This window comes from Bufo gargarizans, chromosome 5, assembly GCF_014858855.1.
Source record: "Bufo gargarizans isolate SCDJY-AF-19 chromosome 5, ASM1485885v1, whole genome shotgun sequence".
NCBI lineage: Eukaryota > Metazoa > Chordata > Amphibia > Anura > Bufonidae > Bufo > Bufo gargarizans.
This window is the reverse complement of record NC_058084.1, coordinates 307649559-307667741: the sequence shown is the minus strand read 5'-3', so window position 1 is coordinate 307667741 and position 18183 is coordinate 307649559. Positions and strand designations below refer to the sequence as shown.

Genomic DNA, 18183 nt, shown 5'->3' with positions numbered 1-18183 from the left:
CCCTCATCCTGCGTGGTCTCCGCCATTGTACTGTGAACTGAGCATAGGGTGAGACGTGGCAAATGCTCATGCTCTATGGACAGTGTTGCAGAAAATGATAAATAGAAGAATATTGGAGAGGGCAGAGAGACTTATTCTGCCTCAGTTTTTATTTATCTATTCCTCCATTTACTTATTCCTACATCAGTCGTATACAGTGGCGTTGCTAGGGTCTCAAAAGATCCGGGCCCAAGCCCCAATGAATATGGCTAAGTTCTCTAAGTCGCCACCCCCCACCCCTCAAACACCGCATTTTTCTGTACTTGCTATACAGCAGCACATACCTGTCACATCTAGTGCCTCCCAGGTGACGTCTCCTCCGATGTAGATCTTCTCTGTCATCTTCTTCATTTTGTCTGGACAACTTCTTTCAGCTGCGTCTCGTCTCTGCAGAGTGTGACACACAGACATCTTAGCTTCCTCACTTTTCTATCATCATCCCCCAACCTGGAGCCCCCCACAGTGTTATCCTGCTGCTCACTGTACTCCCCAATACCCCTAAATACTATCCTGAAGAAATGAGTGCCTCCCATAGTAATAGTGCTCCTCCAAGTCCCACCAATAGTAATTCCTTTCCAGAATGCCCCCATTAGTAATACTGCCCCCTACAGTGCCCCCAACAGTGATAACGCTCCCCAAGAATGACCCTATTAGTAGAAGAGCCACCCAGTATTAATAATACCCCTACAAAGCCCCCAGTAGAAATAACCCCCCTATTGTTCCACAGTGGTAATAAAGCTCCCTACAGACCCCTCAGTAGTAATAAGGCCCCATAGTGCTCTTAGTAAAAATAAGGAGAATCTATAAGTCCCTCCTATAGAGTTTCTAGTAGTAATAAGAACACCTATAATGTCTCCTGGATTTGCAGTACCTCTTGTAGTTATGTTCCTCCCTCCACCATACAGTCCCATGTAAATAACATCACACCATCTCTCCTGCCCTCTCCAAAATACAGTCCTATGTAAAGAACATCACTACCCTTCCTTTAGCCCCTCAAACATACAGTACAGTCCAATGTAAATAACACTATTTTCCTCCCTACGCCATAAAGTCCCATGTAAATAACATCACATCATCTCACCAGCCCCCTCCAATTTACAGTGCCATGAAAATAACATCCCTCTCTATTTACAGCCCCCTCTAAAATACAGCCCCATGTAAATAACATCACCTCCTCCCCAGCTGCCTTCAACATATCGTCCCAAGTAAATAATATCACCCCCTCCCCAGCCGCCTCCAACATGCAATCCCATGTAAACATCACCCCCTCAACATTCAGTCCCACATAAATAACATAATTCCCCCCACCAGCCACCTTCAACATACAGTCCCATGTAAATAACATCACTCTCTCCCTAAGGCCACTGTAACATTCAATACCATGTAAATAACGTCACTCCCTCGCACAGCCCCCATCAACATACAGTCCCATATAAATAACGTCACTCCCTCCCCCAGCCCCCTCCGTCATACAGTCCTATGTAAATAACATCCTTCCCTCCCACAGCCGCCATCAACATACAGTCCCATGTAAATAACATTACCCCCTCCCCAACCACCTGCAACACATAGTTCCATGTAAAACACATCCCTCCCTTCAGCCCTAACATACAGTGCCAGTTGAATAACCCAAGCTCCCAGCATTGCTCTGCCTCTCCCTTCACTAACCTCTCCTCCCGTAGCAAACATCACCACAGCTTCTTCCCCCAAGACTTCTCTTTTTCAATGCCGTCCTCCCCTGCACTGGTCACATGATGGTGACATCATGGCAGGTCCTTCTCAACTACTGCCTGTTTTACTAGTCACATGACCTGTGATGTCACCACGGATCCTTCAGATCCAATTGTATTGCCATCCTGAGGATGGCAATATAGTTGTATCTAGCTGGCAGGCAGGACATTCCAGGCCTGGGACAAAATATCAGGGGCCCAGGCCCCGGATGTTTTGACCTAGCAACGCCCCTGGTTGTATACTAAGATCGATAATTCAATACCAATAAAATGGAAGCATTTATTATTTCACTGCCAGCGTGCCAACCAATACCAGTGCCAACCAATTCCAGTCTGCACCCCTTGTCCTAGAAAAGTCATCAAGATGCAGAGAGAGGAGAAGCTGGATGTTCCTGATGATATGTTCTCATTGATATTAGATGATGTGGAAAAGGAGGAAAAGCAGATGGTAGAAGAAGGGTTCCCACCTGTAGGGCAGGAGAGCGCCGGGGCTGGAGAAGTGGGTATGCCAGAGCTGAATAATATTCTGTGTTTACTGTCAACCTGCAGGAGATTTTAGGCCAGAACAGCAATAATTTGTATATTGTGCCCGCACCTAACCAGCTAAACCCCATACCAGCAACAGTCCCTGTTTAAAGGTGCAGTGCTGCCATTAACAATGAAGACAGACTATACAGTGCGGTCTTCAATATTAAATGAAAGACAGCTGCAGGCTGACTGGCCGCGCGGTTCTTCACCGCAGCATGGCTGCAACCCGTCTGGCCGTACCCTAATGCCCATGTACACGACTGTGGTTTGGATCTGCATCCAAGTTGCATTTTTTCGGGTTCAACGCAATAGATGAAGAGAACACTCCGTGTGCTGTCTGCATCCACACGTTTTTCCACCACCCCTCAAAAAAGAATAGAACATGTCCTATTCTTGTCCGTGTCATAGTCAAGGATAGGACTGCTCTTTTGAAGGCTGGACGATCCATTCCGCAAAATGCGGAATGGACACCGCTGGTATCCGTGTTTTGCGGACCACAAAGCGTACCACAAACTCTGTTGTGTGCATGAGGCCTAAAGCAGTATGGCCTGGTTATATCTGATTTTTTGTCATTGGTAATAAATTAATTCAGAACGAATCTTGGCTAATTTCAGCGAAGTTGCGGAATCAAATTTTCAGGGACAGGACTCCTCTCAGGTTAGTTTGCCTATGTATCAAATTGTTTTTTTTTTACACAATAAAAGCACACAGAGCTATGGGGACTGGGTATTGCGGATGTGCTAGCGGCCATTTAGCAACTCATGTCCTCAGCTCTATGCACAAACTCCTGGTGACAGGTTCCCTTTAAAACCTGATGTGACATTTACCTCCAAAAATGTGTTAAATCTTGCCATATTTTTATTTTATTTTTTTTTTTTTTATTCTTTATTTATATGTTTCAAAAGTATTACAAAGCTTGCGACATGTTACATCACATATCACAAATATGCATAGCCGAAACCCGTCCAGCATATTAATACAGGTGACACACAGGTATCCTGACAATATAGTCTTAATATACATTACCGACGGCAATCATGAAAGCAACCAAACAAAATAATAAAGGACATGGCGGACAAATAGAAACCATCCTCCAAAAGTAGCTAGTCTTGAAGAACACCTATCAAGACCTGAAAACAGTAATCAGACCGACAAAAAGGAAAAGACACACCACATACGGAAAAAAAAAAAAAAAAAAAAAAAAGGGGGGGGAAGGGGACACGCCAACAAGGGGAGACTACATAGAACAATCAAGCATAAAGGACAAAATCTTGCCATATTTTATACCACATTTTAGGCCTATGCATCTTCATGGTTATAAACTACAATTAAACCTTATATTTAATTGCAGGAACTTTATGTACAAAATAAAATCTTTTTAATCAGGACTATGTCGATGCACCAGAGCACACAGCTACATACTAAGCAAATTCTGTGGAAATGTATTGGAATAAGAAAGCAGAATGAACATATTAACTCCGTTAAAGTTATAAATGTTATATATTTACTCTTCTGTGTTATAACTATGTGGATGGAACTATTAAAAAAGAAAAATGGTGTATATTACAAGTACCATGTATTGTAAACTGAATCTTACATCTGGTGTTAATATGATGTATTTTTCCTAGTTTCTGCAGCAGATGCATCTCATAAGACATGTCATTCGCAACTCAGCACTCAGCATGGAAGGATTGTGACTGCTGCTCTGTGTGCTAGTCCTGTGCTCTCCCATGAACTACAATGTCTCACTCTCAAAGAAGTGTGACTAGTGAACGAAACCCACCGTCCCAAAGATCATACCATGACAGACCAAGAAGAGAGCGGTATGGCCCCAATGGACAGCCTAATGGAGAAAGGAGAGACCAAAGATCACATAACAGGTACAGATATCAAAGACATTGTACTAATGGAATTTAGTGTTAATGAATATGATGTGGTCCCTTTATTTTGCTTTAGACACAAGACGCATTTTTAAAGGGAACCTGTCAAATTGAAAATTCAGTCCAATCTGCAGGCAGTATAGTACAGAGCAGTATCTTACCAGGTTGATAGTTTTGTAGAAAAAGATTTAGTATAACTTTATTGTATTCGTTTAAGTTGCTTCGGAATCCAGTGGATGGTCTTCTTCAGCAACTGACAGCTTGTAAAGAAACACATAGATAGCTGTCAATCACCAAGAGTGCCAACTGGACTCCTAAACTCAGAATTTGCACGGATTTAAATGAATAAAGTTAGGACTTATTCACACGTCCGTAATGTCATCAGTGGCGAGATAGTCAGTGGTTCATGTGTAAAGGATCTGTGCTTTGTCCATGTGTCTATTTTTTTTGCTTTCCATGTGTCATCCATTCTATGGTCCTGAGGGGGTGAAACATTTTAGACTGGGTTCACCCTGCTTTTTAGCCCTCCACAGGGCTTTCCATCCCACTGAGGAGGGCTAAAAAGCAATGTGAAGACACAACTGAACTACAGAAGGCAGAAATGTACCCACTAGGACCACAGGCCAAGGAATCTGGACTGGAGATTGGAGACAGTAGAGATGATCAGGACAGGTAGCAAACTAAGGTAATGTGGAGTGACACGCACAAAGCCCACTCAAGCCTTCAACAGGTGGTGTTTGACACCAGGCGGCGTGGAAAGAGAGGTGGAGCAAAGCCTATTATATGGCTTTGCTCCACATTGGCTGTTGGGCACGTCCTCCTTCTGACACTCCCAGCGTGATCATATGATGTAACCACGCTGGGGACTTCAGAGCCTGACTACTTTCCTCCTGCTGCTCCTCAAAGGTCCTGCGCCGAGGGGGCACCATGCTCTCCCTCTTCTCACTGACTGTGTCTATGTAATAGATTTTTCAGGCAGCTTAGTCAGGAAGTGCAGCACCTCAATAAAGTGGTGGCACACTATTGCTCTGCCTGGGCTGGAGCAAGATCATCAAGCTCATTCAAAACAGACTATACTCTTGGAAGCAGCAACCGGTGTGTCTTGGTGTCTTGACCCAATTCTTCAAGTAGGAATTCTTCTGCTATGGCTGGGTTCGCACTTGCGTTGGGGTATTCCGTTATAGGTTCCGTTCATAATGGAATATAACGGAATTTGTAGACTGAATGCAAAACGGAAGCCTTTAAGAGGCATTCCGTTTTGATCCATTATATTAGAAGTCTATGGGCAGGAATAATTAATCCATCTGGTATCTGTTATGCAGGACGGAAAACAAAGTTCTGTCGACAGGACTTTGTTTTTCATCCTGCATAATGGAAACCAGATGGATCTGTTATTCTTATCCAGCTTTTCAGATAAACCAAATGAAAACAGAGCAAAAACTGTACAGACAACGCAGTTTATGCTCAGATTTTTCAAGCAGTATATAACATTAAACATTTATCTACTAGTAGTGCCCCAGAGGAACAATAAATGTTTATGGGGTCATTTATTAAGACCGGTGTTTTAGACGCCGGTCTTATAACCCTGCGCTGGTGCTTGATGTGCCTAAGTTATGTAGAGGCGCCGGCCTCTACATAACTTAGGCGCATCCGTCACCAGCCTAAATCTATGCCAGCTCCCTTGTTGGCGTAGCTTTACAACATTTTCTACAACTAAAACAGACATAGAAAAGGATAAATGAGATGGGCCGGCCGGCACAACCAATTTCTCACCCCAACACGCTCCCTCTTTTTAGAATTGGCATACATGGCACAGATGGGGAAGAAGTCACAGATTCAGCCTCAATTCCCCTTTGCGGCCGAATCTGTGACAGATATATACCACAAAGTGGCAAATATCTAACCATAAATGACCCCCATAGTTACAAATATTGTACTTTCTGCATCACGAGTGGACCATAAAAGCAGAGAGCATATAAGGGACAGATGCAACTTCTCTTTTATGAATTCACTCCTGACTTCCAAAATGGCATACAGAAACCTGATTGTGTGGCCATACCCTTAGAGTAGTCAACATATCCTTTACAGATGTAGATTTCCATACAACAGAGTCTGAAGAGAGAAAGGGAAGTCACCAGGGTTGTAAAGGCAGTAAAATATTCTACTATAGAGGCAGAAATACATTCATCTGAAGAATAAAGTTAACTCTAATTTCTCATGATCTCCAGCTGCACATACATATTTTATAATGCTTTGTCTTCTGTAGATTGCCTTCTCGGGCACCAGTAAGAGGCCAACATTCAAGACCACCCACCGTCATATCTGAACGTTATTCAAGACACAGTAAAGCATCATCTTTACAGCATAGTCCTCCTGCTCACAGGTCTAACCCAGAAAAGCAGACCTTCTCAGAAAAGTGCTCCAATCTATGTTCAATACGAGGTATGTCATTCTTTCAAGCAGACACAATATGATGAGCAGGACTGGAAATACTTGTCAATGATTGAGTGATCAGGGCAAGAGGTAGGTTGCAAACTTCATATTAAGGTGGTCTAAAGGTGCGTAGAATTTGCAGACTGAAACATATGCATAGGTCATCAGTATCTGATCGGTGGGGATCTGACACCCGGGTCTTCTGCTGATCAGCTGTTTTGAGAAGGCTGCCTTCTCTGTCAGCTTGAATGTGAGAATGAAATATGAATCTTTAAAAGGGTTTTCAGCCTAAAAAATTATCCACTAGATGGATGATTAATGATAGATTATTGGAATCACCACCCATTCCCCACCAGGGGTGCACCTAGCTTATTTGCTGCCTGAGGCGAAAACTGAAACGGATCCCCCCCCCCCCCCCCCCTTGTCCATGACCCTTCTGCTGACCCCCTCTTGCCCCTACCTGGTGCTGCCTGAGGTAATCGTCTCACCTGGCCTCATTGGTGATGCACCCTGTTCCCCACAAACCATGGCTAAAAGAAGTTTATGCTCATCTGCCATCAATCAAAGTCTGTGGCACTGCCTGAAACATACTGGGTTCCAATATTATACTGGTGAGAACAGTGCTACTTTCAAAAGTGACATAAATCTATAGATAACCCTCAGAAGAAGCCCTAAGGGCTCATGCACACAAATGTATTTTCTTTTGTGTACCTTCCGGGGTTATTTTGCGGACCATATACGGAACCATTCATTTGAATGGGTCCGCAAAAAAAAACGGAAGGTACTCTGTGTGCATTCAGTTTCCGTATGTCCGTATTTCCGTTCCAAAAAAAAAAATAGAACATGTCCTATTATTGTCCGCATTACGGACAAGGATAGTACTGTTCTATTCGGGGTCAGCTGTTCCGTTCCACAAAATACAGAATGCACACGGACGTCATCCGTAATTTTAAATTATACCCATATTTTAAGTATACCGTAAATGCCATTTTATACTGAAAAGGCATAAGCGATCAATTGAGCACTTTGCCCCTTCGGTTCTGATCAGCTCTGCACCCTTTCTATGTGAACTGCTCAGTCTGGTCTCCAAGGATAGCTGATCAGAAGGGGGGCATTGCTTGGTGGAGGCCTTCTGTTCCTTCACTATAGATATCAATGGTAACTGCAGCACACCAATTAAAAGATTTGACATGGCAGAAGTTTGCTGAAATGATTAACCATTAAGTTGTGTTTTAATAGAAGAATCCAAGGAGCTTGTACTAGAAATGTATCTACATTCTCAAGGCGAACTGGACATCTTCACTGTATCCAGTTATGACCTGTCTTTTCTAACAAAAGACCCATGTTAGAATGGTAGAGCTTTGCTTTTAAAAGTATATTACAATTTTCTTACTTATGGTGACATGTGTGTGTGTGTGTGTATATATCAGGCATATAAGCCATTAGCTGCACCTCACCGGATCCATACATGACCATTAGTGTTGATCGAGCAACACCGTGCTCGGTTGCTCGAGTAGAACACCTCAGGATGCTCGGGTGCTCTACCGGGCACAATGGAAGTCAATGGGAGAACCCAAGCATTAAACCAGGCACCCTCTGCTCTGAAGAGGGGAGGGTGTCTGGTTCACATGAAAAGGTCAGAAATTGATGGAAGGATGTCTGGATGCAACTTGGACTCCCAGGTCGCTGCTGGGAACGATGTTGTCAGAGTAGTACCCCACTTTTACAGACTGACAATAATACGCACCAAACCGAAGATAATATTTTAGAGGAAAAATTGTTAGGAAACATTCTTTCCTGTATATTTACTTGTATACAAAGTGCAAGTGCTGCCAACAATTACAAGAAAGAGGCACTCTGATACAACCTGTATATCACATTAAGGAGGGCCTCATTCACATTGTTGTACAATTGTTCAGGTAGTAGGACTCCTACACTCATAAAGCCTATGCACTAAGAGAAAGGGCTGCCAAAAATTACAAGAAACCGGCACTCAAATACACCCTTTATTACACATAAAAGAGGGCATCATACACACCCTTGAAAAATTATGATTGCTGGCCTGCTGGTGACCCTCAAAAACATTAGGCGCAAGGGCCTGCTGGTGACCCTCTAAAATATTAGGGGCGAGGGCCTGCTGCTCAGCTGACCATCTAAAACATTATGGGCAAGGGCCTGCTGCTGAGATGACCATCTAAAACATTATAGGCGACGGCCAGCTGCCGAGCTGACCATCTGAAACATTATGGGCGAGGGCCTGCTGGTGACCCTCTAAAACATTAGTGGTAAGGGTGTGCTGCTGAGCTGACCCTCTAAAACATTAGGAGCGAGGGTAGCCTAATAAGCATGTTGATATGATGGAGGAGGAGGAAGAGAAAAGGAAGATTTAACCATATACCCTTTTTTGTGCTGGAAGGGGTGCATGGGAATAGAGTGTATTCAATACACCATAAAAAGCCACATTTAAAGTGCCTTTACATTCAGCCGCTTTCCTCTGGTGGAGTAGAGAAATCAGGGACAATCTAGGCCTTGTTCATTTTGATGAGAGTCAACCTGTCAGCATTTTCAGTTGACGGGCAGATGTGTAACATCCCAGAGTGATGTTACGAAACTCTTTTACCCCGCTACAACCTGTTAAGTCTATCTGCATTGTCATCCTGTGTAATTTAACATCACATCCTCACTAATGTGCATTGAAACTCTTGTTAAATGTATTTGCTGTAATTTCCATGTACACCAGCAGGTGGCAGCAATGTGTTTACCAGGGATTTAGTTCAGTTTAGCATTGCTGGACTGGAATAGTACATTCCAGTTTAGTTCCCCCCTCTTTGAGGAGGTTTGGAATGTTCCCACATCCTGCCTCATGGGTGGGGAAGGAAGTTAGAGTTAGTGTGCCAGCCACCCCTGCTAAGGGAAGGCTGTGCTGGTAGGAGCTCCCAGTTCTAGGGATACCAACCAAGGATCGTGTCTTGGCTGAGACCAAAGATCTTCATTCCCAGTCTGAGCCTTCAGCCTCAGCTGGTAGACAGCAAGCAGCCATCTCCAGAACTCCAGGAAGAACCATACCCTGTGAGCACAACTGTGAGTACCGTCCAGAGACCAGGAGAAGCCAAATTCCTCCTCAGCTAGTCAGTCCCTAATACAGCAGAAGATAGTGCAGAAGATATAAATTCCTGCCATATTACAGAGCCATAAGCAGGCGACTTATCCTGCAAGAGAGCTCCAGGCACATGATAGAAGCAGAAGATAGATTCCTGCCATACAGTGCCAATACCTGATGGGACCAAATACTATTGCTGTATCTCATGTGGATTACTGCTGCATCAAGTAAAGACTAGTTTGAATTATATTCCAAGTCTGGATCTCAATTATTGCTACTAAATTCCTCAATTACTCCTACTAGCAACACTCATTTTATTGCAAGTGAGCCAGGATCCAGGAGTCCAGCCGTACCCAGGTAGGAGACACCGTTGACACTATACCTTCTACTACACAGAGACATTACCCCACTCTGGCATTTTAACCTGGTACCTGAGTTGCAACACCTTAAAGGGCCCTGAGACTGTACCCTGCGCACGCTGCAATTTTTCCACAAGGACCTTCTGGTATTGCACCATTTTTCTAGTCCTCTCCACCACAGGAATGAGAGATGAGAAGTTCTCTTTGTAGCGGTGGTCAAGAAGGGTGAACAACCAGCATTCGGTGTTGGCAAAAATGTGTATAACGCGAGGGTCACGGGAAATGCAGCATAACATGAAGTCAGCCATGTGTGCCAGAGTCCCAACAGACAAGACTTTGAGAGTCATCCTCCTGATGAGGACAACAATCTCCACATCCTCTTCCTCCTCTTCAGCCCATTCACGCTGAACAGATGGAATAAACCTGCTACGGGTACTACCCTCTGTAGCGGAGGCAACCGTCTCCTGCTTCTCCTCCTTCTCCTCCTTCTCCTCTTCATCATCATCCAATTCGCGCAGAGAAGACGAACTGAGGGTGGTCTGGCTATCACCCTGTGTACTGTCTTCCCCCATTTCCACCTCTTCCACATGCAAAGCGTCCGCCTTCATTGTTGGCAGCGAGCATTTCAGTAGACACAGAAGTGGGATGGTTACGCTGATAATAGCGGCATCGCCGATTTTACCATCTGTGTTGATTCCTCAAAGTTGCGTAAAACCTCACAGAGGTCAGACATCCATACCCACTCGTCGCTTGTGAAGAGCGGGAGCTGAGTGGAAAGGAGACGACCATGTTTCAGCTGGTATTCCACTATTGCCCTCTGCTGCTCACAAAGCCTGGCCAACATGTGCAACGTGGAGTTCCAGTGCGTGCTCACGTCGCACAACAGCATTGCCAAACCGGCGGGAGCTGTAGATGACTTTTGGAAATGGGCACCCACGCAGCGCACCTTCACCAGTAGCTCAGGCAAATTCGGGTAGGTTTTGAGAAACTGCTGATCCACTAAGTTTAACACGTCGGCTAGGCGTGGGATGTGTGTGAGCTTGCCGAGCTCCAAAGCCGCCACCAATTTACGGCCATTATTAGACACAACCATGCCTGGTTGTAGGTTGAGTGGCGAGAGCCACAGCTCAGTCTGGTCCCTTATACTGTGCCACAGCTCTGCGGTGGTGTGCTGTTTGTCATCTAAGCAAATAAGTTTCAGTGTGGCCTGTTTCCGCTTCCCCACTGCACTGCTTCCAGCTACTGATGACTGACTGGTGCTGCAAGATGACAATTCAGAGGTGGAAGTGGGGGAGGAGGTGGAGGAAAAGGGGGGATTGCAGTCAATAATGTAGGTGGTGGCGGAGATCCTGATGGAAGTAGTGCCTACAATCCTTTGCATCGGTAGCACCTGTGCTATCCCAGGGTACGACTCGCTCCCAGCCTCCACAACGTTCACCCAGTGTCATCAGGGAAATGTAGCGTCCCTGGCCACAAGCACTTGTCCATGTGTCAGTCGTTAAGTGGACCTTCCAAATAACTGCGTTGGTCAGGGCACGGGTGAATGTTACTGGACACATGCTGGTGTAAGGCAGGGATGGCACACCGGGAAAAATAGTGGCGGCTGGCGACTGAGTTACGAGGGACGGCCGCCACCATCAGGCTGTGGAAAGCCTCAGTGTCTACAAGCCTAAATGGCAACATTTCGGGCCAGCAATTTGGAAAGGTGCGCATATAGTGCTATGGCCTGTGGGTGGGTGGCTGGGTATTTGCACTTTCGTTCAAAGGCCTGGGGTATGGACATCCTTACGCTGCGCTTGTACACAGAAGTGGATGTGCTAGTTAATGGTGCTTGCAAAAGTCCAGGTGCAGGGTGGGAGGCATTCGGCCTCGTGTCTTGGACAGGGGATTGTCCGGCACGTAACACAGGGGAAGAGGAGGCAGTGGTGTGACCCTATTAGGGTGCTTTGATGCCATGTGGCAGATCATTCTGGTGGTGGTGAGGTTGCTAGTGTTCACACCCCTGCTCATTTTTGTATGGCACAGGTTGCAAATTACAATTCTTTCGTCGTCCGCACTTTCCTCAAAAAAGCGCCACACTGCGGAACACCTACCCCTTGGCAAGGGAGATTTCTGCAAGAGGGTGCTCCGGGGAACAGTTGTGGGCCTGTTTAGTGTGGCCCGCCTTCTCCATTTTGCCACAACACTGCCTCTTTCAGCCTGTTGCGGTGCTGCGGATCCCTCAGTGACCCTTCCCAGGTTGGGTCACTGATTTCATCATCCACCACCTCCTCTTCCTCATTCTGGTCATCCTCCTGACTTGTTGACCTAACAACAACCTCACTTATTGACAACTGTGTCACATCCTCATTATCAACCTCTTGAGACACAAATTCCTGTTGACTTATTGGCAACTGTGTCTCATCATCATCATCATCCACCTCGTGAAACACTAATTGCTGTTCCCCACGCCATCTTCTTTTGACTGTGGATGCTCAAGAGTTTGGGAATCGGGGCACAAGATATCCTCATGTCCCTCTTCAAGCTGCCTTGGAGAGAGGCCCAAATTAAGGAATGACGATGAAAAGAGCTCCTCAGAATATCCGAGTGTGGGATCACTTGTTTGCAAAGACACTCCATGGTGGGAGGAAGGAGGATCAGGGTGAGGATTCTGTTGACCAGACTCTTGGCTATTGAGACTGGACATTATAGAAGACAGGGTGGTGCTTAATCGACCGAAATCATTATCTGCTGCAATGCACGACCACATGTTCGCACTGGTCTGACTTCGAGAGTGGTGTCTTGCGCTGCCCTGCAAACTGGGACATAAAGCTAGGTATCGTGGATGAGTGGGTTTCTTGTGCTCTGCCAGCAGGCACAGTTTCACAACGCCCAGGGCCACGGCCTCTGCATGCTCCTTTAGCAGCACGGCCACTTCCCTGTCCCTTACTGCTCACCTTAATCATATAAAATGGTATATATGCTTGCAAGTATGTCACACGTATACAGTAGTGCAGTTTTTTTTTTTTTTTAAGCGTATGCGCAAATAAATTACAGTCAATGTTACAGATATTTGGGATGCAGAAACATTATACAGGAGAAGTACCACACGTAATGGCACTGCTGTCAACAGGGGCTAAGAAAACATTACAGTTAATGTCACAGATATTTGGGATGCGAAAACTTTATACAGGAGATGTAGCAGAAACTTTATACAGGAGATGTAGCGCAGGGAATGTCACTGTCAGTAGCGTCTACGGAAAAGGTACACTGGATGTCGCAGCTATTTTTTGTATGCGCACACGTTAAACAGGAGATGTAGCGCAGATAATGTCGATGTCCGCAGCATCCACGGAATAAGTACAATGGATGTCACAGATATTTTTAGGATGCGCAAACGTTATACAGGAGATGTAGCGCATATAATGTCGCTGTGTGCAGCGGCCAAACAATTGCAAGCTATTCAGCGCAGGTTGCACTAAAAATATATATATTGCTGCCAGACACAACAGTAGTCCTTAAAAGGATTTTTGGGTCTCTAACACCAACTCTGCCTAGCAAATTTTTATTATTAAATTCCCTACACTATCTGTCCCTCCTACAGCACAGCTCTCCCTGACAAAGACTGAGCCGAACCACGTGTCATCGCGTGCTTTATAGCACCCGATGACGCGTTTCCGGACAGCCAATCACTGTAATGCTAATAGCCAACATGGCTACGGCATTACAGTGAGTGGTAGTACTCATCTGCACGTTTATTGGCTGCGTAGCAGCCAACAAATGTGCATTGAGGAGACTCGAGCATCGCGCTCGAGCACACGTGGTATTTGGCCGAACACCATGATGTGCCGAGCATCTCGATCCTCGAGTCAAAATGGTGTTCGGCCGACCATGCTCGCTCAACACTAATGACCATAAATAACTTCACTTTAGTAAAGTAGTCCTGGGTCCATTTATTCAAGAATTCCTCAACTGTTTTCTCATAACTAATAAATGTATAGTTGCAATTTAAAAACAGTTTGGAATTGAGCTGGTGTTACAGACATACCACAGAGAATCCCCAAGACAAAACTGAATCCAGACCATTGTGCAAAAATACAAAGCACATTTAGCTTATTACTTCAATATGGGACCTCACATTTTTCAAGTTATTAGCCACTATTCAAAAGAATGAGGCTAAATGTAGTTTCATTCTTTTTCTCTCTTATTGTGGTAAATATTGAAAACTATAGAGACGGAATGATATACCAGTGGTGATAAAAAGATGAATGTTTTATCACTGTTAATAAAACTCATACACAACCTTATCCTCAATCTTGAGTTTTCAGCTTCTCCTTTGTTCTTTGTGTCCTAACCATTAACTAGTTTCCAATCGTTATGGTAAAATTCATTGATTTTCTTTTATAGGAAGACTTTCTGAAACAAAAGGACAATAAGGATAATTTTAAATCCTTCTACTGAGATAACTATGAACTTATGGAACAATGGGTTCTAGATATGGCATTTATAAAATGGAACTGAGTTGAAACTCGAGCTGCATCTAGGCAATGTGACCAATAAACATGACATCACTGATCTAGGAAGTGGCTTCAGCGTTCACTGAAGTGCTGCAGCATCTTCAACCAGCTGATAGTAGGGATCCTGGGTTTTGGATCCCTATCAATCTGATATTGATGACCTATCCTGAGGATAGGTCAGTAATATAAAAAATCTTGGAAAACCCCTTTAATGGGGATGTAACTTCAGCCTTTGACATACCTTAAGGTACGTCGTCTTCGGCCAAGCTCCTTTTCCTCTCAAAGGTCATTTAGAAGAGATGATGTTGATCTACAGTATGCCAATATTATATATTTGGGTACGGAGAAGGACAATGGGGATTTCAAAGCCTGGAACTATCTCCAGATGACAGTTAGGATACAGTTCGGGTTCCGGAGATGTTTTTTTGGATTGCATTTTGGATCCTTATCAGAACATTCGTCTGGTATTAACATACATAACAACCAGTGCATGGATACAATTTAAAGGGAATCTGTCACCACCATGTGTCCATATACAGCACTTACATTGTCCTGTAGCACACCTATACATGAATGTAATGGTACCTTTGTTATTTTTTTTACACTTGCAGAAGCTAGAAAAACGATATTTAATTCATATGCAAATGAGCACTCGCAAGTGCCCAGGGGTGCGGTTCACTGTGTTGGAGCCCAGGTTGCTCTGCCTCATTTCATTCTGACTCCGCCCCAGCCTCTACTTATGCCCGCCCTCCTATTCCCTTGTGTCATTCTTCGGTCCGGCCGAGATCCTGCGCCTGGACACTACTTTGCCGACGCATGCTCACTAGTTGAAGTAACGCCATGCCCACAATGGCGAGGCAGTGCGCAGGTGCGGGATCTTGTGAGTGCTCATTTGCATATGAATTAAACATTGCTTTTCCAGCTTCTGCAAATGTAAAGAAAATAACACGGGTACGATTACATTCATGTATAGGTGTGCGATAGGACAATGTAAGCACTGTATATGGCCATATGGTGGTGACAGACTCCCTTTAAAAGGAAAAATTGGCGGTCTGAGGCCAACCTCCCCTTTTCTTGATTGACAATATGCAGCGATGCTGAGAGTAAAGCTCATAAACAGAACAAAGACAATAGATGAAATTAAAATTCCATAATTCCCAAAATCATAATTATTAGGAAACCGTGTATTTAATACTGTAGTTAAAGGAGTACCCGTAATATAGGGGGAGTTATTAATAAGGAATCATCAGAAATGACCTAAAATGCATATGTATTAATAAAAGTAAGATTAGTGGTGGTGGTGATGATAATAAAAGAACCAGAAAAATGCAATCATAAAAATGAACACCATGGTAATTATCATACTTATACTTTAGAGTGCATTATTTAAAGGGGCATTCCAGTTAGTAAAAGTTATCCCCTATCCAAAGGATAGGGGATAACTATTAGATTGGTGCTGGTAATACCGCTGGGACCCCAACCGATCATGAGAATAGAAGCCCTGTACCCCCAACCCCCCCTCCCGCAAGCTCTCCTGAAATGACCTGTGGATAGGGGATAACTTTTACCAGCCAGAATACCTCTTTCATTTCTGTCTATGATTGATTATACTTATATATTATTGTTCATTTCTATAAATGGCCACAAGGGGTCAGGGTGAGCTCTGTAATGATGAATGGATTTTTTTAGTAATGTTTATAGTAAAATTGTATCCACTTAGTATCACTCTGTGGGGCACACTTATTAAGAACATTTAGACCATTGTCTACGTCCAAACCAGGCATAGAGCGGGTAAGAAGTTGCAAAAGTGGCATATACCTGTTCGTAAATGACTCCCCATGTATCAATATATCTTCTAAATATAGGGGCATATTTACATGTACTATATACTATGTAATTGGGTGATATGATCTTCAATTATTTCACAACATATACTAAACACTGGGCCATTCCACACATAAAGCTTCCTGGGCTGATCACAGTTGTGTTACAGTCTCTTTTGATATTGTCTTAAACAGCTTGGTGTTAATATGTTGGATAGTTGGTGCCCTTTTACAGGTAATGCGAGGCTGATTAGGTAATATATCTTTCAGATCGTGTTCTTTTAGGATTATAGGCCAAAGTTTACTTAAAATACCTTTGATTCTGTAATGGGAGGCCGAGTAGTAGATTCACAAATGATGCTTGATTAAGCACCGAGGTCACTATACACTAAAAATGACAGACGTCCTTATTCTGTGGATCAATACAATTAAGGCAATACCAGATTTGTATAGATTTTTTTAAGAAAGCTACATTTTATTTGCATCACCATTTGCTGACAACCATAACATTTTTAACATTTTTGTCCACAGAGCTGTATAAGGACAGGTTTTTTTTTTTTTTGGGGGGGGGGGTTTGTTTTTGTTTTTTTTGCAGCGAGCTGTAGTTTTTATTGGTACAATTTTTGGGATACATGTGACTTTTTGTTCACTGTTATTCAATTTTGGGGGGGCGACAAAGTGACTAAAAATGGTGAATAGCATGTTTTTGTTTTTTATATAACTTTTAGCCCCCCCTAGGAGACTAGAACCTGCATTCTTCTGATTGCCTGTCCCATAGACCATAATGTAGAACTGTTATGGTCTATGAGCTTCTGGTGCTCTGCCTGCTGAGCCATGCCTCATGTTTGGCTTTACAGGCAGTTTGTCATGACAGACATGGGAAACCTCAACAGGCCCCAGGCTGTCATGGTGACTGATCCATTTTCCTCTGCCAATATTGACCACAGCATCTGATGGGATAACTTACCATGAAATCATTGCTGATTCCCGGTCATTGTGGCTGGATGCCTGCTGTATTATACAACGCTTACCCATTATCAATCATGTACATGAGGATAATGCATGAAGGGCTTAAAATGTATTATTATTTCTAAACCTATGATTAATTGTTATACGTGCATATTTACTATAAAAATATCTTCCTGTGTTTGAAAGATATATAGATAGATAGATTATACATATATATATATATATATATATATATATATATATATAGAAAAGAAAATTGATGGCGGCACTGGAAAAAGCAGATTGGGTGCTAGGTCCAGGGATGTAGCGGCTTACCCCGTCTGATGTAGATGAAGAAACGGACAGCACTCCAAGTAAAAATCAGTGATCTTTTTATTCACCCATGTGGGTAGCAGCAACGTTTCGGCTCATGCAAGAGCCTTTTTCAAGCTTGAAAAAGGCTCTTGCATGAGCCGAAACGTTGCTGCTACCCACATGGGTGAATAAAAAGATCACTGATTTTTACTTGGAGTGCTGTCCGTTTCTTCATCTATATATATATATATATATATATATATATATATATATATATATATATATATATATATATATATATATATATATATATATATATATATATATATATATATATATATATATATATATATGCACAGAGTAAGGGCCCTTCCACACGACCGTATGCCCTCCGAGACATACAGTCTGTGAGCGGGCCATATGTGCCGTCACGGCATTGATTGTGCGCACAGGAGCACACAGCTTCATAGGTTACAATGATGCTGTGCACGTCGGGCTGCCCACGCTGCTATTGTCCTGCACTCATATGATC

At 43.6% G+C, this 18183-nt stretch overlaps 1 protein-coding gene across 2 annotated transcripts in view; it reads left to right on the top strand.

Moving 5' to 3' along the window:
* LOC122938771 (MARVEL domain-containing protein 3-like) overlaps positions 1-18183 on the top strand; it is a 40809-nt gene that overhangs the window by 7465 nt on the left and 15161 nt on the right. For both annotated transcript variants that reach the window (XM_044294533.1, XM_044294532.1), the window contains exons 2-3: positions 3926-4177; positions 6444-6619. In XM_044294533.1, the coding sequence (XP_044150468.1) occupies positions 4038-4177; positions 6444-6619 (316 nt within the window). In that variant the 5' untranslated portion in view covers positions 3926-4037. The remainder of the gene's footprint in view (positions 1-3925; positions 4178-6443; positions 6620-18183) is intronic.